The sequence below is a fragment of the Rhopalosiphum padi genome, chromosome 2 (genome assembly GCF_020882245.1).
Source record: "Rhopalosiphum padi isolate XX-2018 chromosome 2, ASM2088224v1, whole genome shotgun sequence".
NCBI classification, from domain to species: domain Eukaryota; kingdom Metazoa; phylum Arthropoda; class Insecta; order Hemiptera; family Aphididae; genus Rhopalosiphum; species Rhopalosiphum padi.
In genome coordinates this window covers 63,334,281-63,357,402 of record NC_083598.1, presented here as the reverse complement: position 1 = coordinate 63,357,402, position 23,122 = coordinate 63,334,281, and the positions used below count along the sequence as shown (strand labels likewise).

Here is a 23,122-nt window from a genome sequence, read left to right as displayed (position 1 = left end):
AAAAACTTGCAAGAGAAAAAATAAAAGGCGCGTTTGCCCGGCAGCGATTTCTCGATGCTGCAGGCTACGCCCACTCATCCAGAGTACTGATAATGCAATCAACGCGCTGCGCAGGCACAATGAACGACTGATTATTATATATAATAATCATTGTAATCATAAAAACTCTGGCGGTGCGATGAAAAGTTTAAAAAAATAAATGTTTGAAAGTAGCGATAATAGTAGTCTTTCTCACACCCGCAGAGTAAACCCGGTCGCGTTTTTCAATAGATCACTGATTTCCACACGGGCCACCCACAAGGCCACAACCGTTGACACGGATCATTTATTAGTTTTGCTCGACCGTCTTACATAGTTTGATAGTATGTGCAGTACAATCGTTAAAAATGCAGCTCTATATAATAGGTCGTACGTAAGTGTTAAAAAAATATATAGTTCGATTTATCTAACACCACTTGCTTATTATCAAAGTTATAAGTTAATGTTATTGGAAATATTATTATAAAAGCGGTGTCTGTATACATCCATAATCCAAGAGGTCAGACATTTTGAAAAAAGAGGGACAATAGTTACTATGAAAAATAACAGAAATGGACAAAATATGCATAATTTTTGTATTATACTTATTGAAATATTAATATTTCTGTAATGGCGATTTAGTAATATCTACAATTTATTTTTTATCATTTTTTTATACATACCTATATATTATACCTAGGTGCTATATAGAAATAAATAAACGAGACTATGGTAGGAGAAGAATGAAAAGATCCCTCCTTCATAGTTCCATTGATGATTTGATATTATAATATGATAAACATACCTCTCTATCAATTATCGTAATGATGTTATATCCCGCACGATGCGCTGTGTACCTCAAACCTCTCCACAAACACACACACCACATATATATATATAAATAAAGACACCAATAAGTCTTCGTTGATCGGTTGAGGTTTTCGCAGCGCTTGCGCACGTTTCCTATTCTCCCCGCCGCCTCCTTCGTGGTCTCATATTATATTCGTTGGTGACTCTTGTATATTATTTTCGCGAGCAGACACTTGAGTAAGATATGTCTCTGATGAATCTTTGGACGCAGATGCTGCACAACGTCGGTGACAACGGATGCCTCGTGTATATTATCATTGCCTCCACCGTGCAAGTCACGCGCGTGTTGGCTACTGCGTTCTTCGGCACAGACTGCGGCGGTTATTTACCCGCAACTCGACCGCGGCGGAGGTCTACTATATAATATATTTATAAATTTCTTCTTTTTTTCGGCGTATTATTATTCCGTTTCCTCTCTTCCTCCCGCCCTATCACCGTCGCCGCCCGTCCAATATGTATGTATGTATTCAAAAATTATTATTCATCGAGTAGCCGCCGCCGTCCACCCCCGCCGAGCTAATTACCAAGTTAATATACGCGCACTATACTCATACAACCCAAGGAGCCATTGCGTGAAAGGCAAAGCTCATGCAATTTTCATCGTAAGCGGTCCAACCCTCTTGCCACCACAACCAAAACCATCTCCTCATAAATTTATCCCCTCCTTTTCGTACCACATTACGCAAGCAGCACATCAAAAATCGCATCACCGCGGCCAACTTCGCTAGTCATACCTACGTATCCTGTTAATAAAATAATACAGGTATATGGATGATTGGTGGTAAAATGATTAAAAATTAATATACCTACAGTCGCTATATCTGACGGCTATAATACACAGGTACCTACTAGATGGGTACTGAAAAAATTTTTTAAACATGAGTATTATATTATAGATCTATTATAAACGGCCTTAAAAGTTTGATTTTGTACCCTTAATATCAATTATACAGTGTAGCATTCTACGAGGTCCAAAAATAAGTGGTCTTTAATAAGACAATTGTAATTGACAAGTTTCTCAATTTCCTTATTATTCGAAACGTGTCTGTTTTCTTTATATAGTTATCAACGCACTCACCTATTGGCTTTTGTTCACTAAACAAATAAGACGATTACCTACTTGATTTTTTTTTTTAACACTACAAGAATCACCCGCGCAAATACCTACGTTAAACTATTATTTTTGTTACTTAGGTAATTCGTACATGTATATTTATTATTAGGTAATACATCATACGCATATATGATATATTTTCATAAAAATACTCGCATATTCAAACGAAAAAATCTATAGTCATTAAAAGAAATACATAAATTTATATCATCCGACATGTCCGAGCCCGAACGGCAGCCGACTGCGTCGGAACAGTACCGCGACAATGGTGACGGTGACGACGATGACGACGACCAGCAGGAACAACTGCCCGAGGCAGAACCATCGAACGATGACGTCGATTACGGGCCTCCCGGGCCCAGGCTACCCGTGGAATTGTTGTCTGAGGCACACGCGGCTTTTGCAATGTTCAGCGACGGCGGCGACCGGATGAACGTCAGGCAACTGTACAAGGCGCTGCGCGCGCTCGGCGTGGACGCGACCGACGATGACATCATCACCGTGGTGGAAGAATACGATTCGAAAGGCCGCGGCTACATCACTCGCAACCAGTGGACGGCGTCCATGGCGCGCCGTTGGGCCGAAGACGGAGCTCGGCGCCGGCGGTTCCGCGCCATGCTGGCGGCCGGCGATCCGACGTTCACCGGCCAGGTGACGGTCGACCACGTGCGCGCCGTGATTAACGAATTCGACCCGAGAGCGGTGACGGCCGTAGATGTGCAGGAGATGGTGACCACCATGGACTATGCCGGTACAGGAATGATCGACTACGACGATTTCATGGACACGATGGTCCGACCGGCCCCGCTGGACAGATATCACTAGACCGTTCGCGAACTATTTTAGTATTTTTTCATGTATCTACATATTATGCACCCATATAACTGTACGTCTGTAACTATATTATATTTACTATCTATGCATATATTGCATTTCATGTTATTAAAATACATTTAACCCCGTGAGATGGAAATGTGTACTCTTAAATTTATAAAATTTATTTATTTACACATTTATAAAATAAAAACTAAAAACCATTAAAAGATAAGTAATAAAAAATCGTGATGACAACGGTTTAAGAATCGAGTTTTTCCCGAATCTCATTGATTGCGGATGGTTGCATTAGTATTACTGTTAAATTATTCCGCATTTTGCGCGAAATTTTGTAAACAACTAGAATATAGTTCCAATCAATCAGAAATCATACGAAATCGAAATTTATAGGTAGGTATTACTCGATGTAACAATTAATAGGTAAGTAACTAGAGAAACACGACAGTCTCCGCAATGGTACCAACGCAAGGGTTGCGACTAACCGACCTAAGCACATATATAATATATAGTATGTAGATATTGTGTACATCGATATAACATATAAATATAATAATATAATGAACACACGACGGACGAGAGAAGATGAGAGCAGACAGCTACATTACACGCGGCAGAGCAAGCTGCGTCCAGGCGATAAAACAAGAAAAAACCCACCCCGTCAAACTAGTATTTCGGACAAAAGAGTTTCAAACCCCTTCATCGAAAACGGCATGGTATACCTATATATAATATAAAATACGAGACGGACGGGCGTCACTGCATGTGACGACTACCACCCTGGTTGATATAAAAACGACCAAATTGTACACAATAATAATAATATATAATACGGTGACAGGGCAGAGGAATGCATAAATAAGCGCAGGACGACCGCAGAAGAAGTTTTTCTCGGACGCGTCCGGTGACAACGGTTGGCCGAATACGAATCAGCGGCAGCCGGTCTTATATGCGTATATACACGTAATGATACGTATTACCACGCCACATACTATGATGATGGATGGACGTAGCGCGAAAAAAGGCTGCGGTGGTATCGTCGTCGGACAAAACGGGTATTATTTCGGATATATTTTTTTCCTCTACCCGTTTTTCGTTTTGATTGATTACCCGGACACGGGGTACTAGTTGTTCTTCGTCCCCTCAACGACTCGGCCAAATTCAATATTTCGCGAGCGCGGTCGCGCTTGGTGCGGTTCACACATGGTCGACGGATCGTTAACATCGAAAAAAAAAATAACGTACTACCTATACCTAGTTCGGTTTTTTGTATTTTCGTCATTGAATTTTTATAGCTGATTCAGTCGGACAGAAATGACGAACTTTGTTGAAAAACAGCGACAGCATAAATAGCAAAGGCCAAAAACTAATAATTATTACCCAGGCCGAAAGAGTTTGTAATTAAAAGAATTTTTTTTAATGTCCTAGCTCAGTGGTCGGCAACCGGCGGCCCGCGTGTCTATTGTATACGACCCGCTTTAAATTTTTTTTTTTGATAAATAATTTGGAATATAACATTTTTATTTTTGTCTGGCCCGCGAACTCTTATTAATTTATGAATGTGGCCCGGGAGTCCGAAAAGGTTGCCGACCACTGTCCTAGCTTAATAACGAAAGTTGCAAAACAAATATAAATACTTAAGATTGGTGGGTATTGGGTAAACCAAGAATTAAAATTCGATATATTTACTAGTGAATCTATTTTGAAAAACAAGCACTTACCTTTTTTTTGTAAATTATAATATAGGTACACTAGGTACAGTGTGCAAAAACCCGAGGTTTAATGAGAATAAGTATTTAATATGTATTTGTTATTATTCGCATCGGTCAATACATCATGAGATGAAGTGTTTTTTTAGTTCACTGTGGTTGTGGCGATAAAATATCTTTGTTTTATTTATTAATTTTTAGTTTTTTTATTTAATTTATTAATGTGTTATATTATATTACATTAATAACATTATTTTTTTAACTGTACGAAAATAATAAAACTATATAATCACAGATGTAAAAAATATTTATTAAAATTCTTTTAATGTAATAAAAATTGACAGTATAATTTATAATGCAGTTGTTAACACGGTTGCGCAATAATTATTACATGCAATTAGTAAACAAATGCCACAACTTTAGCAAACAAATATAATATTAAATATCTGCTCCCGAGTAATTTTTGATTATATTATTAAAAAAATAATTACAACATATACAAAGAATTTACCTGTAAGGTACCAACACTGGTTACAACTACAGACTACAGTAAGTTCCTAAACCAGCATCTTTCTTTTTAGCTATCTTTTTTGATATTTTGATATCAGAATTTGATAATTTGAACGAAACACCTAAAATGTTCCAAAATTTGATTGTTTAGTTAATCCCCCCCCCCCAAAACTTTATTAGAAAAATTATTAAATAAAACGAGCTCCTTTCGCCAATTGCATTTTGATAGACCTAGTACTTATTTTTAAACTATCATGGTGGGTGACTTGGAAGGCTTAAGTTTCTCTACTAGAAAGTTTAATCCGTTTAAAACACTTAAATACTAATGGATTTATGATATTAAAATAAATAGTTTATTATTTATAATCTATTTATTTAAATGTATATATAGGTATACATGTTTGAGGGTAATATTTAGACAGTGAGTTGATAAGGTTGCTAAATTTGTATATTCTACAAAAATCAAAATACGACTACTGTAAATTTAAATTATTAAAAAGGTAACCTATACCTACGTGCCTTTTCATTTTGACCTAATCAAAACAGAAGAAGTGGACATGTTTTCTGATATACATGAATAAAGTACCTAATAAACAGACATATTTTCTTAATATTAAAAGTGCACCTAAATTAAGTACCGCCTAAATAAAATCACGAAACTATTTATTTTTTAAATATTAGCATGTCACATAACATTAACACACTTTAAAAACATATTAAACTATGGTGCTGTACCTAGATAGTCTATATTATGAGCAAATTAAAGGGATAAAAAAATTTTTTCAACAAAGAACAACAATTTAAAAATAAAAATAATTCATAACATTTATTTTTTAAATTGTCAAGAAATAAATGGTATAATAAGATCATTAGCAGGTCTGAAGTCAATACTCTAAAAACAAAAATCCTATTTATTTATGAACTACAATATAATGAAATGTACAAATTTTAAAATGTAAAGGGTTTTAATAAACCTATATTTATAAATTTAAAGCTGTTTTAAGCGTAATATTTATCTACTCAGATGTACAAAATATATAGTAATATGAACCGAACGAGTGACATTTGTTCAAAAAAACAGACATAAAACTTAGTATAATAGAAGTTATTATATAAAATATATGCGTTTTATAGTTTATACAAGTATTTAAGTATTTAACAAATAAATAATAACAATTAAGTAATAAGTTTACGTAGAAGGATAAATCAAAAAGGTCTGTGGAATATAACGTATTTTCTACATATTTTTGAATTAAATATATGTAAAACTATATATATATATATATTATAATACATACGATTTTTAACCATTAGAACTAATTATGTTAATTTCAGTTTTTTTTTTTTACATTATATATAATACGTGCCAATTTGTGTATGACACAATAGAATGTACACACATTTTGATAAAAACGTAAAATGGACATTTTATAAAAAATTTAAATAATAATTACTTCTTGAAGTAAATTAAAAAAAAATAAATTTGAGTACTCAATTTACATATTATATGAACTACACTACATTGCTTATAAATAAGTTTGTAAATATTTAAACCTTTGGTTAGAAAAAAAATAATAAAAAGGAAAATTTACTTTAGAGCTACCATAGCTCTACAATTTATATTAAAATGTAACAGGACTATAATTGTTTTATTATGATTACTATTATTTTGTCAAATTCGGATAAAACTAATTAGGTACACTACATTTACACGTGGATGTATTTAAAAACTATTTCATGTATCAAAGATTTTAATTAATATTACAATATATACAATTTTTTGTCACTAAAATAACATTAATGTCTTTCAAATGCAATAATACAATTTTAAACATGTATTAAACAAGATTAAAAATGTAATGCCTTCTAATGTATTTTATTTAATATATGTTGGATTATTTCCTTAAGATAATGTCATATATTAAATTATTTCTATTTATTATTTTTGAAGAAAAATAAAATATCAGGTTAATACATCACATATTAAAATAACTTTTTCCTGTGGAAAAAACGCTACATAATAAATAATTTCAATCTTTACCTGTTAAATTACTCTGATTCATTATATCTATAACGCATCATTTTCTTCACACAATCTTTGTATGTTTCACGAGGGCCTGGAACCACACCAACAGCCCTAGTACCTAATCCAGCATTTGCTAATCTACCTTCAGCTTCTATTATAGTTGTTCGTCCTTGATTACTTTTACCTAGTCCCATTCCTTCTTGCCAACCCATTTTCTGTAGTAATTTATTACCTTTGTTGTCTGATCCAATACCCAATTTAGTTGGTTGTTCATAATCCACGGTAGCTTCTTTAGCTTTCATGTACTTGTCTTTTAGGTTATTTAAAGGTTTATCAGGCTCATTATATTTCATCCTTCTTTCTTTTGCTCTATCCCTATACTGAATAACCCGTTTTGATTCATCATCTGGATCTAATCCTCTCTCGTTGTACCAATTTCTAATATTTTGTTTATGTAAGTCAGACATTTGTTGATGTTTTATTAGTATTTCTTTGCTACTAAATTGTCGTTTACATAATAGACAAGCAAGTTTTATCCAATCAGTATGTTGTTCATCTTCGCTTCGATTAGCTTCTTCCATAATTTCATCATTGTAACTAGTGTCATCAGATGTGGAAGCAACTGGTAATTGCTGTTTTTTAGGTTCTGTTTTAGTACCCATCACAGAATACCCAATATCTGCTGCAGCTTGAGTTTTAGCAGTTTGCATTGCAACTTGAGCTGCTACTAAATTGTGTTTAGCAGAAATTTTCTTTTGATTTAATGTTTTTGCCCACTTTTCCATATCTTTGGCAATACGTTTTGCTACTTTTACTTTGTCATCATCTTTTTTTTCTTCTACTGGAGTCTCTTCTTTTTTAGATTCGTTATTGATATTACTTCCATCAGAATTTGAATTTTCATTTGAAGGTGCTGATAAATAAGTTTGTTTTGTAGCATCCCAATAAAGAAAACTATTTGTAAAACTGTTAAAATAATACTGTGAGTTTGCATCGTAATAGAGCTTTGTGTATGGGTCATAATAATAACCAGATCCTTTGTCATATTGATAAGTAGATAAATCAGGTGGAGAGTATGTGGTATCTCCTTTCCCAGATGGAGGTTGACTTAAAGGATCAACCTTATTAGTAATAGGTAATGGAAAAGCTGGAACAGCTTGTGACATAACAACGGTCCCAACAGGTGCATAAGCAGCCGAAATAGGTTGTACGGATGGTATAGAAGGCATACTAATAGTCTCTCCTTTTTGTATTTTTTCAGTGTAAAAATTAGTGTAATATTGTACATATGAAGTTCGTTCAACAGGAGTTTTTGCATAAATATTTGCACTAAATTCTGCAAGCCTAGGTACATCAGCAATAGTATAGTTTGGAGTTTCTGGTTTCTGATTGCTCCATTTAGCTGCTTCAACTGCAGCATTACCCATTGAAGCAGTAGCTATTGGTCCGACTGGTCCAAGTTTACAATATGACACAAGAACTTCTTTTCCGTCAATAAGCAATGGATCTTCTACAATTAATGCATTATGGAGATACATAGCATCAACCACATTGTTCATTTCTAAGTAACAAAGACCTTTAGAGACATTTGTCAATGGATTTCGACCGATTCTAACACTTCGAATAGGCAGTGTTGATAGTGGCTGTATAGCTTTAAGAACATTTTCTTCAGTTGTAAACAATTCTAGTCCTCGAAGTAAAACTGTATGCGTAGGATAAGAACTAACTTCTTTAGTGTGATCAAATATTTCTCCCACTTCTCTTGAAGCTCCACACACAAAGCAGCTTTCTCTGCGCTTAAAATTATGAGCATTGCATTTACACCACCAATCAGATAACATTTTTTCAGGGTCAATTGTAGAAATAGTATACTGCATAATTGCCCTAAAATTATCTCTCAACATCATTTCACCCTGTTTACTTTCCATTAGTGTTTCAGCTTCAGCTTTTGTAAAAAATTCTACAAATGCAAACCCACGAGATGACCCAGTATCTTTTTTTCTAATTAGACGTATATCAACAGGTGTAAGACCACATTTTAATATTTCTTTTCTTATATCAATTTCTGATATATGAGGAGCTAAACCACGAACAATAATAGTTTTATTCGGAATTTGTTTTTTAAACGTGTATCTATCAAAATCTTCTTCACGATAATATTCTTGTGATCCATCTTGATTTCTTCTTGTGTCTACAGTATTATAGTGACGTCGAGTACTAGTAGTAGCTGAATCTGAATATATGTTTCTAACTCTTGGCCCATCAGAACCTTCAAGGCTTCTTGAACGACGTTTTCGACGTTCTTCATCACTACTATATTGACTTGTTTGAGAGTCACGATCACCAGGAGAATATCTACTTCTCCGTTTTTGTGATCTAGACCTAGATCTAGACCTACTCCTTGATCTTGACCTATGGTGTTTTTTATGTTTGCTACGTCTCCTACTACCGTGTCTACTCGAACTTTTATCATGTTTACTTTTTTGACTATGATCTCGACTTCTGCCTCTTTCTCTACTTTTTTCAGTATCCAGAAATGAATCTACAGATTTATACCAATTAGTTTTATTATTTGAAGTGTCTACACTTTGTTCATTGTTGATGCTATGATTAGATCCATTTGAACGAGGAGATGAATCATAAGCTACCAAGTCCATTTCAACACTTCGTCTAGTAGATGAGTTTACCTCATCATTTGAATCATAACCACACGTATCCTTGACCACAAACTCTGCGTCCATCTTTACAATGAAACAAACAAACAGACAATATATATTAGTTAAAGAAACTTATTAACTTTAAATTTGTATTCCTCATTCGCCTTGGTCCCTTTTACGACCTTCTTCAGATATGATTTTCTTTTATTATTACTTATCCAAGAGTAATAAAGTTAATTAAATAATTCTAATTAGTTACATACTATTCATTTAAATTAACATTATTTATAAATAAACAAATTTGTATTATAAAGAAGCATATCTACAAAAAAAATGAAACTATTTAAGTACGCATATAATTTCTTATTATAGTTTCTATATTTTATAACATATTATATACTTGTATTTATAATAATTACAATTAATATAAGACATAATATATTATTTAAGTAGATTATGTTAATTATTAAATAATGATTAAAATACAAGACTACAGTTAAATTTAATTTAATTTTGTCCTACCTCAAACAAAAATGAATGTTCTATGAATGTAGCACAGGCAACGTAGCTTTAACTTATTCTTGATGGTTGTTTGGATTGTTGAATAATCTGTAATACAATTTGTATTGAAATTGAGTGCAATTATTAGAATGATCAATTAATGATCAACAGTGGACACTTCGTCAACAACGATAATCAATCTGTCAGAGTCTCAAGACGAATTTCTGACGCATAGCCAATATCGACTAACATTGTTTAAAATTTGACTAACCTTTGGATATTAATAGTACTAGCTGAGAACTAGTTTGGAACAGTCCTAAACAACCAAAGCGTAATGACTGAACAGGCTGATACACAAATCTGCAATACATTTACAATGACTTATGATATTACATCCAATTATATTTTAAAAATCCATTATCAATACAGTTGACTCCAGTGGTGAAATTAATAATAAAAAATAGGTTCAAAATTTTGGTTTTTCATGTATTCTTCTAGTTCTTTAAAATATGTACCATTACAAATAATTGTATACAAGCTTAGTTATTAGTATGATATAATTAATTTTATTAATGTAAACAATTTATAATAAAATTATAAAATAAATCTATTTACATTAACTGTTATTATACAGGCCAATACTAAAAAAAAAATCTATTTGCCTATGATATTATACAACTAACTTAAAATTACTTTTAATTATATAACTATATTAGCTAAATTATAATAATAATCCTAAAACAATCCATTGTACATAATTTAGGTTATTCAAATTATCATAACAATCATTTATTATCAATTAAAATGTCACATCACAAAAATTAAACTAATTATTATTCTGTACGTCATATTTATTTTTTACTTAAAATTTGAACTTATCTGAATTAACAATTTTTAAATATATATTTAATTAAACAAGATTATCTAACAACAGGGTTGAAGAATTTATACTAATTATTGAACTATTATTATACTATATAAATATTAACTATATTTATTGAAACTTAGTTATTAGCCATAAACAAAAAAAAGTGTCAATGCACATTTTTTAAGGCATAGGTAAAATAAAAAATGTACATTATTAGTAAATATATTTATTTACAGGAAGTATAATTAGGATAAGTAATTACTACAGTAATCATAAGTAACATACTTATTATTCTATATTTATTTTTGGAATTTATTTTAGATATATTTAAGCAACCATGAAAAAAATTATATTTATATTAAATATTTTAATATGTCGATACAGTTCAAATTATTATAATTATTTTATTTACATTGAAAACATGGAAGACCATTACCTATTAATTAATACATTAAAGTAGATAATACATTTTTTATTTTGATATGATATTGAAACAAAATTAAAATTGTTTTTAAATTTAATCTACAACAATGGGATTTTATACTTATTAAACTTTAAAAAATTATTATTAGAAACATTAAATTGAAAAATAAATCTGTTAAAAACATTGACTTATTTATTTAAATTATTTTTATTAGGTACCTACCAATTATTATTTGCTTAAAGGATACTTAAACTTGAAAAAATGTAATAAATATAACCTTGGAATCTCTAATTTACTTTTTATAAAATAAAAAAATATTGGAATACCTACACAATTTACTATAGTACCTACCTAATTAAAAAACTAAATTGAATATATTAATCATAAATAAGTAATATATTTTCATATTATATCTTATAAATATAAACAATTAAAATGTTTTGAGAAACTATAAAAATTATTTTTGACAATAACATGAATTAAATACAATTTTGTCATCATAATATAAGCCGTCTTTATCTATCACAGATTTATGTATTATAGCAAAATCAATACCTGCATTTACTATCACCAGCACAAAATGTTGTGTTCAAAATAGTTTTTTTCAATATCCAAATTATTATTAAAACTACGAGTGTTAAATTATTCTTAACCTCTATTGGTATTTAAAAATATTAGTTATATTTATTAAAAATAATCTATACATGGAACAATTTTTAAGTAATTTTTTTAAATATGTTATGCTTACAAAATTTGAACAGTTTACAGTTTGGCTATACAATGATAAATGCAAATAATGGTCAAGTTATAATAAGTGTATGAATAATAGAAACAAAAATATTATACTGACATTGTTTTAAGACTTGAGGCAATTTAGTACAAAGTAGTTTGATTATAGTACACTAAAATGGTTACAACATGCAGTATAGACTTAGAGTATTAAAAGTTATTAGTTAATACAATTGCTTATAATAAAACACTATAAACCTTATATTATTTTCATTTTTACCATAAATATATAATATATTATAGGTACCTAAAAGCGGATTGGCGATTTTTAGCCCAGCCAGGGAATCAAACCGGTGGCCCATGCATAGCACCCCCCACCCCACAAAAAGTTAAATAAAAATTATTTTGCTTAAGTTTCAAAATTTTTTTAGTTTCATTTCTTAATAAGTTAAGTATATAATAACTATAATTATATCTATAATAGTTTTGGGTTAGTCAGATAAGATTAATCTGTTCGGACTTGAATTTGAAGTTTGCTTTAATTATATTTTAAAATATGTACAGAAAATATCTTGTAATCAGTAAAAATATTAACATTTTGTATAATATTTTAATAAATATTTAAACGTTAATTTAATTTTTTAAGCTTTTTACAGAAATTGATTTTATTATTTCTTCAACTGCTATGTTACATTGTCTTAACAGTATAAAAACAATTGACAATTATCTCTACAATCATCAATTTTTAGTTTCTTAATTTTCAAAAATTAATAAAAATTAAAAATATATATATATTACAACATCTAGGTACTAGTGGTACCACCACAAATGCCAACTTTTCCATACATATTTTTATGAAAGTTTATATATAGTAAACATGAAAAAAGGGGACCGTTGCTAATATAAATATTATGATTTATAACGTTCTAGGCTTCTAGCATGACTTTTATTTTTCTACCAGCATATTTGCAATGCCTACATGTGCCTATAACTCATTTAAAAAATAAATTCATTTATATGATCTAAAAAAAAAAAAAATTAAATTTGGGTCAGTTTTTAATATAATGTATTACTCTTGTTTGTGTTATGATACGACTACATAAATATAATCAATAACTCAAATAAGTCAATACTAGTTGTTATTATTAATAACAAGTATAATAATAGTATCAAAATAATACCCACATATTTGTGGAATTTCCCAATTTCCTGATGGCCAATCGGTTCATATGGTACCTAAGATTTAATTAATAGTTAAAATAACACTATGATACACCTATACATCTTTGGTTTTAAAAAAATGTTTGATAAAAGTACTTAGTATTTATAAAAAAAAACCGGCTTTAACTGATATAAACATATAATTTTAATTTACTAAACATTATTCATTTAAAAAAGTCAAAATAATAAATATCTAATCAAAATGTAATTAGCTATAATACATGTACAATAATAGATAAAGTGTAAAAAATATTTTATTTTTATAATAGGATTCACAAACTGTAATATTAGTTAATAGATTAGGAAAGGCGAAATATTGTTTTAATTAAGAGTTTGCTTCATCCACATGCGTTGTCTTCATCTTACAAAATATGTACAACATAGTAAAAACCATTTCACGTGAGCAAGGGCCACTCAGACAAGTTAAACAACCAAATTTTAACAGTTGAAAAGGGAGATTTAGACTGTGCAGCATCATTTTTATTTATTTTTGATATTAGAACTACTAAAAAGTTGTTTAAGTTTTAAAAACACAAAATACTGGATTTTGAAACAACAAGAAGTTTTTTCAAAATAGTGCCATCAAAATTTTAACAACAATGTGAAAATTGAGTTGTTGACTATAGTCCTAGTGGTTCTTGCCCACGTGAAACGGATGTACCATGTTGTACATTGTAAGACAGAGACAACACATGCAAATGAAGCATCCTCTTTAAGTTAATTTATACAGTAAATAGGTACCTAATAATTGAATATATTATATTATATTAAAAAATATAATATACATCCCTTAAACGACTTAGTTATGTTTAACTTAATAGCAATAACATTCTTCATCTTACCAAATAGTTTGTGAGGTATAAGTACCTATTGAAATTAATTTAGATTCTGATACACCTAACTAAACTATTAAAGTATATCAAGAAATTTGGATACCAGGCATAAAAAGCAATAAATGATATTTTTAAAATTACATTAATGGTTGAGAAGCAACAATTTAAGTGTGCTATATATTTTTAATAACTTTGATTAGAAAAGATTAGTTTAAATTAGGTGATTCAAAGTTATCATATCACCCAATATTAAAAAATTACACTTATTAGAAATAATTGTGACTTGATACCTATATATTTAATAATTTTGATTTCTCAAATTGTAGTACAAAGTTTATACTGTTAACATACGACCACATTGTTGAGAAAAAAATATTTTAGCTATTTTAGGTATCTTGCTTTGAGATTTTATTAAATACCAATACCTATAAAAACAATAAATCGACATTTATACATAAATTATAAACGAACCCCAAGTAGGTAATCACTAGTACTTGAGGACTGCACATAACAATCAACATTTGACAATATATTTAATTATTGTCGTAAGCATCACCTCAACTTCATTGAACACGTCGGTGATGAGAAATTATTGTCAAACAACGAATTGAGTTAATAGTTATTAATGAAATCATAGTCGATCGCATTAGGCTGTTTTCTACTTACCTATAACCGAAATTTCAGTACCCAATACAATGTTCATCTGAGAAATGAACTTATTTATTGAGCAGAATGTTTTGTGGCCGTGTGTCACCAAGAAATGTTCATTTGAATCACTCCGATCATATCATGGCTCAGTGACGTGGACATCGCAATAAAATTTAACTTGAAATGCTTTGAAAAAAAATCACAAATAACATCGATTTTAATTTCAAATAATATAAATCATAAAATATTTAACTTTTGTTAATTTAATAAATTGTATTGTGAATTATGATTTACGAGCATTTACGATCATCGTCCATTCGTTATCAATAACGGCGATAACGCGAACTCGGGCGGTAGCACGCCGTAAAATTCCAAAGAGAATGTATCTACATATTTGTCAATCGACTACCCGCTCTTTTTTAATACCACAGATAAATGAAAACACACAGTTATAGATTCATTTATCAATAGCCGTGAGATATACTAACTACTTTACTATCGTATAATAAACATACATTTTTTAATTTTTATTGTATAAATCTATATAGATTGTATAGTTTATCCCCCTCAATGATTGAATTTGTGATCAAAACTGTTGTTTTCGAATGATACCATGATTTTTTTTTGATTTTATTTAATACCATGATTTTTTTTTGATTTTATTTACAATAATTTTGTTTTGTATGTGTAAATATTAAATTCGTTGCTGTGTCTAGTTAAAAAAAATGAAGTTCGGTGGAATTTCATTGAAAACTGATCTGCGACCAACCCCGCTCGTAATAACAGATAGAATGAAAAATTGAAAAATTAATTTCCAATATAAATTTGATTACCTTTCGACACAATACCAATAATTTCGAATTAGTGCAGCGAATTCACAGAAGCCTCAGAGGCCTCCTCCCCCTCAGAACATTAACCTTCCTTTGACTATAAAAATGATCAACTATTTAATAATATGTATTAAATTAAAATAAATAATTTTGCTTCTAAAAATAAAACTAGGTTAAAGTTTGTTTTTTTATAACAACGATTATTTATATTTTAAGAATTCAAAATTCAATCATGAATCCACAAATGACGCAAATGCTAAATACTAAGTACAATACACTGTTATCAAGTACAAACTAAATACCTAATCAAAAAATAATACATATATACATATTTACACATTTCATAATTATTTAATGCAATCGTTGTCAATCTTACATTCCTATTTCCTATAGTGGCTATAACACCATGGAATATAAAATAAGCCATCAGAAAATTTGAATATAATGTTTGCCTTACTTCATTGCTTGATACTTAGTAGATAATAGGTATGCATTTATGCAATTGTATAATATTATGCTTATATCTACTTTGCACTACTTGCGAAATCATTAAATATTCAAAATAGAATTTATCAGGTGTACCTACTTACCGGTTACCACTGTTACTCATAGTAGCCACTACCTAGGTATTATAAGTTATAATAAATAAAAAAATAATAACTATCGGTAAGTACTTTCGTTTATTACATTTATATACCTAGGTATCGTCACGTCACAGATGTTACTGAGCCGATGCCCGATTATAAAATGTATCATTATAATATATACCTCATCGCTACAAGCAGCAGTTTTTAATCTAAAATCTAAAATCTTGATAGGTACTCATGATCGATATTCTATATTTATCTGTATTAATTTTTATTACAAATAATAATAGCCAATAGGTTGTGATCATGATCTGTTTCTGGAAAAAAGGTAAATATTATAACATAATATTATTTTTATTATTTCTAATTCTTATTCGCCGATAATAATATTTCTTATTATGTTATTTGAAATTTTATTTTATTATATTATAATTTATATTTATAATCATGAATGTTAATGGCGTGTCAATATATTGGATTTCATTATTGTATGATTTAAAGTAGGTAAATATATAATATACTACCCAACTATCTTATTACAAACGTTATTAACTAATTTTAAAATATTTTTAAAAATTAATATTTAAAGTTATTTTCTACAATATCTGATAAAGATATACTGGTATTAATCTTTTTTTACAACAAAAACACAAATAATTATACATAACGGATCCAACTATTCTAACTTCTAATAGTTCTAATAAACCATGAAGCATGCGGTTATTCGCCGTCATTAAATATCCACTTGCCAATTGCAGTCGTTATCGTTTTGTATGTGACACATTGTGCGAGTTTACAAATTAATGCATAAAAAGAACATAATAATATTATATTATTATAAGTTATAACGAATTAACGACGATGATCCATCGTTCGGCGACGACGTTTGATTTTTGCCATGATCGTTGTTACACAACGCTATATAGTCGCTAAAGCCCTGGTACGCCGACTCGTATTGCGCACAACAGCTGGTATGATCGACGCTGCAGTTGTACATCGCACGGGGACGATGGATGCCGGTTCATGGGATCCCGATCTGGTGTTTCGCCTACAGTATTTTATTTTTCTGATATCCAACAAGTTTATTTTATCATCAATGTATAATAATAATAATAATTTTTTATAGTATTTGTACCTAAACTGAACCTTATGTACCTTTGTACCTTATGTTTATACCTAAACTGAAGATTGAAATGTATTATAATTTAATTAATATAATACTACATAGGTATACCTAATTATTATTATTATCATACTTAAAATATTTAATATTGTTTATTTTTAAATTGATTTTTTATTAAAGTTTAAATATATATTTTATATAATTTTATAAAATATAATATAATTTCTATCATACTGAATAATATATTATTAATTTATATAGATAAACAGATAGAAATTAGTTAAATGTTATTATATTATTTTTTTTTTTATTTGTATAAACAAACAGACACAAATAGCAAATTAGGTTCTTAACCAACAGTATTTTTTTTTTAGAAATTTCTGCTTAGGTATATGAAATCAGTTCTTGCAGTGATTGAAAAAAGTTCTAAACATAAGTTTTTGAATTAGGTAGTTTAAATTCTTAAATCGCAGGTCTATTGCAGGAAATTTTTATTACTTATTCATACTGAATTTTTTCTCAACCCATCTATACTATGGCATATCAAAGTATGTATAATACCAAAGTCGTGTCAATTATCACCTGCACGTATCGGCTGTATCATAATTATTACAAGTTGAACGATTAAATATTTTAATGTTTAAATAATGACAGATATTAGTTACATCGACCTAATCAATCGACGACGTCTATTTATCTACCTCTATAATACCTATACGTATTTAAATTTAAAAAAAGTGCAATTGAATATAAATATAATATAAATTATATATTTGTAATATATAGATGTGGTGTAAAGCTATTATAGGTACATATTATACACATATATTTTATAATAATTAATAATATTAGGTATATATAGGTTTTATACTTTTTTATAGTTTTATGTTTTATTATGCAACGTTTTGAATTTAAATTTTTCGATGTTTTAAGTTTAAAACCCGGTATCTGGCGTGGCGGCGTTCCATGTTATTGGATTTAGATACGCCAATTTGTTTCACTATTAGATACCCTGTGGTATTAAATATATCTATAATTTATAAGTATTAAAGTATATTATAATATTAGATATACAAGGTTGTTCATGATGAATGATGATGTTGACTTATTATACATAGGTCCGCGACATTTGATTGCATTTTTAGGGAGGCTATAATAATCCAATATAAAGCGACCCCGCGTCCTTTTTTTATACACAAGTATAACATATTACCTTCGATTTTTGGGGGTCTATTGAAATACTTGGGGGGTTAAGGCCCCCCCGTTATCCGCATATGTTATTATAATATTTAGTCTATTACAAAGTGGTTTGTACTTTATAGACGTGTGGTATAATATAATTAAAATATTATAGAATAATATAAGTTTGTGGTATAATAAATAGCTTATTATATATACATACAGATATAACGGTGTAAAGTTTTAAGTCTAAGAATAATATTTTTTTTAATTACGTTAATACAACGTAATAACTAAAATTGTTAAAAAAGAAAAATCATTATTTTTTATGTTTCTAACTTTCAAACGATTATAAACCATAAAACCATGAATATGTATTTTGCAGTAGGTATACATATTATTTTCTATAGTTTTAGCTGTTTTAAAAACAACTTATAAGAATTTTTTTATTCAATTTTCATAGTTTTTTACCGAGAATCAAATTTTTTATCAATATAAATCATAACCAAAAAAAGTTAAATATTATTTATAAAATTTACTAAGAAGTTTATTAAGAATTACTTAAAAAACAATTTTTAATTACAATTAAAAATAACCCTCAATAATGTTTATAATTAAACAAAAATTTATATTCCAAAATGAGATAACATCATATAAAAAACAGTACATTATCTAACCAATACATGGTTCGATTCGCTCAGAACCTAAAACTATGATTGATATATTAGTAAAATATAAATATACGTCTCAAGTTTTAACAAAAAGTTTATTATATTTTGCTGAAGTATATTTTATTTTTACCAACTGTTTGTTTATATTATATATTATATTGGTATATTTGAAATATGTACATGTACCTAACTATTTTTTTATATTCAAATATTATTAGAGAATAGTACCTATATAGTTAATATAATAATATAATAGTATAAATATATTAGGTAACCTATAAAAAATTTTCGGGATAATATAATTATTAATATTTATTTTTGATTGATTTATTCACCTAATCATTATTATTATTTTAGTTCAATATTTTTTATTTCAGGGTCGATTCATAAATATTGAAAGTGATATGATGATGAGTATGAAAGAAACCATTTGATTCATAGAATCGAAAATTTTCCCGTTTATACGAGTAAGATTAATTTTAAAATAATTGTATTAATAATCGCGTGTATAAACCGTTGATCGATGGTATAAACATTATTTTAAATCACAAAGATTATATTAATACCTTAATGTTTATTTGAAACAAAAAAAGTGTATTAATTTTTTTTTTATTAATTTTAAATATAGGTACATACATGGTTTCTATAACATTATTAATACTGTCTACATAGGTGCCTAGATTATTGGTTCTATGTAAGGCAGTTAATAGTATAGTATTAAGATAATATTAAAAATTGAATCATATAGATTCTATAAAATAAATTTAACGAAATTTTATATGGAATTTAAAATAAGGTGGGTTTTTTATCCCGGGAGTATTATATTATGAATTATAAATTATGATTAATAATAATAATAATCATATAATTTGTATATACTATAAACATAACTACTAATTATTAATATTGTCTATCTATTTTTTTCTAATTTTAAAATATCTATATATTATATTATAATAAATAATAAATTATATAAATAAATACATATAATACATGGTAGTCCAAACTATAACTGTGTTCACATGATTTTTTTTTTTTTATTATGCTCTCTAAAAAAAGGTTTGAAAAGCTATAGTTAACGTAGTAGCTATTGAACTTTAATTTAGAAAAACAATTTAATTCTTTAGAATTAGTATACTATTATAATACTCTATATACATTCTAATCATTTTATATAATTGTTGGTAAGGGGGGGGGGGGGTAAAGTATTTTATTTATTTATGATTAGTTATTAGTTTTTATTTTTTCTATTTTATTTGAATGATAGTGATGCCATGGGGGCATTTTTTTTAAGGAGATGTAACTTTCATGTTTTTACTTCATCTTATACAAATATACTTATATCCTAACAGTTTATTCGTGTTAATCTGAACACTATGAGGCTATTCTGTGTTATTAATTATTATAGCTTGTACTATTAGAGCTGATTGGCATATTATCAAAGTTTTAAAACAATATAATAAGTATACAATATGTATTTTCACTTTGGTTTTTTACGATATTTTAATATATTTTAAGGTATTTTGAGTAGGTATTTTAAACAATACAATTTAAAAGAGTCCATAATTCACGTAACCATTAAAATATTGTAATAAACTAACGTGCAAACGTATATAATAATGTGCTTAGGTACTGTAAATTTTAAAAATAAGTCAATGCATTCCAATATTCAAACTCAGTACTTACGAACGTAGATTTACTAAATATAAATATTGTAAATATTGTATGTTAGTATAAGATAGCCGAAAGCCGACAACATATGTGAATATGACCATGACGTACTTTTAATATAAATAATATGTTGTAACTTGTAATATTGTAATAAATTGTGTATCGATATTCGTATCGCATTATATTTGTAGTTTAGATATACGCGTTGCCAAATGTTAGTCCATATTTTTAATAATACAGTAAATTCCAGTTACAACGAATACCAATACAACGAAAAATCCTGTTATAACGAAAGCCCCCTGCCGAAAAGCAGGGCTTATAAAGAGCTTATTAGAAATTTCGTTACAACAAAATTTCCGTTATAACTTATAACGAAAAAAAAATTCGGTCCCCTAGAGTTTGTTGTAACGGGATCTTACTGTATTATATTATAGGTAGACGAAATACCAGGTACATAGTTTATTTTAAATTTAAATTTCTTGATAGATATGTTTGCTAGCTGACTAAAAATAATGGCTCATCAAGTAACGCCTTATCGATATTATGTGTTCTCAATGGTATTGGCATGTTACAGCCTATAGTTTACAGTTATAAACTTATAAAGTGCCAAGAAGAAATAGACTTATGTGTCTATGTGTTTTTACTATTTCAATGGTTGTGGCACTGTCGTCCTTCAAAAGACTACAGAAAAAATAATAAATAAAAACTTTGGCCAAAATAATGGGAAGTGTTAAATCTGAAAATTGAGTCTTCAATCATTTTTATTATCGCCCACTCGTGTTTCTTTATAGTTCGTCGATAAGATAGAAAAATATATACGATAAGATACACTCCCTTATTTTTTGTTCGCCATTTTTTCCCTCCCTTTTATACACTTTCTTCGTCTATCATTTCCAAAACATACACACGGACGGTATAAAAATGTCGTTTAATGAACAGAGAAAACCTTCTGACCGAAAGCACCTGTATATATAGTATATACACGTATGGGTGTGTGTATATGAGAATGTGGCTGTGCTTACGGTTATTTTTTCTCTTTTCCCTGTCTTTGTCGTTCTCTCTCTCTTTCTTTCACTGCCAAAAGTCCATCCATAAAACATTAGTTTCAAACGAAAAGGCATCCGGTGTAGGGGAACTGCTAACTTATGGATACTGATGACTTCGCTCAATGAGCTCTACGGACCATATTTCAAAAAAAGAACCTATATACACACATACATACACATAAACAGAGTGCGGTGAAAGCTTCTACTTCACGTTTCTTTCCGCATGATAAACTGTCTGTATGACAAACACAACCGAACTTTTCCAAGTATCTGGATGACGTTTTATGGGGTTAAAATAGCAAAAGGGCGGTGGTTACGCCATGATATGTTTGTATACTCTAAAACAAACGGAATAACTTCTTAGATCTGCTTGTTGTTTATTTTTTAATTTCGTTCAATGGATAGTCTGTGTTTTATACACGTGTGTTTATCAAAAGTAAAAAAAGTAATAACAGTATATTTGAAACTTAAAAGTATAGAATAGTTATTAAGTACAAATAACATGATACACTGTATACTGAATATATTATTCTATAATATATATAAGTGTATAGTTAATTAATTAGGTACCTATATTCTGTATTAGTACATAGAAAAAACTATAACGTTAGAGACACTTTTATAAGCTTATTTTAAATTTATAAGTTATTATGTCTGGGTAATGTTATCTTTGTAAATTAATTCTATAAAAAACTTTTATTGTATTTAATATGTTTAAATATATATAATATATAGTTTCATGTACAGTTTTCTAATATAAATTTATTTTTATATATATTCGTTGTATAATCGTTAACTTTAACATAAATTTATAGAGGAATTAAATTATTATTTTCATAATTCAAATATTATTTGAGTATATCATACAAATATGTCAAAAAAGTTATTTTAGAGTTTCCTGGATTTACTTATTTTATAAATAGTACAACTTAAACAATATCATTTATCTGAGCAGTAGATTTTAGTTTTTATTTTTAATATTTAGTATATTTACAATTATAGTTAATATTTGGTAAAATGCATATTCAAAAAAACTTAGTTAAAATCTAAAAAAAT

The 23,122-nt window shown here is 28.6% G+C and overlaps 2 protein-coding genes across 5 annotated transcripts in view; one reads left to right on the top strand and one right to left on the bottom strand.

The window, feature by feature from the left end:
• Positions 1 to 15,285, bottom strand: part of LOC132919303 (RNA-binding protein 5-like) — a 37,371-nt gene extending 22,086 nt beyond the window's left edge. Inside the window, exons 1-4 of one of the 4 annotated variants that reach the window (XM_060980756.1) lie at positions 14,978 to 15,285; positions 10,508 to 10,596; positions 10,258 to 10,344; positions 824 to 9,819 (exon numbers count right to left, since the gene is read on the bottom strand). In XM_060980756.1, the coding sequence (XP_060836739.1) occupies positions 7,102 to 9,819 (2,718 nt within the window). In that variant the 5' untranslated portion in view covers positions 10,258 to 10,344; positions 10,508 to 10,596; positions 14,978 to 15,285 and the 3' untranslated portion in view covers positions 824 to 7,101. The other 3 variants (XM_060980759.1, XM_060980758.1, XM_060980760.1) reach the window with 3 other exon arrangements.
• Positions 2,219 to 2,827, top strand: LOC132919029 (troponin C, isoallergen Bla g 6.0101-like). The gene has a single exon (XM_060980381.1). The coding sequence runs from the start codon at positions 2,219 to 2,221 to the stop codon at positions 2,825 to 2,827; it is 609 nt and encodes a 202-aa protein (XP_060836364.1).
• Positions 15,286 to 23,122: the final 7,837 nt, after the last annotated feature.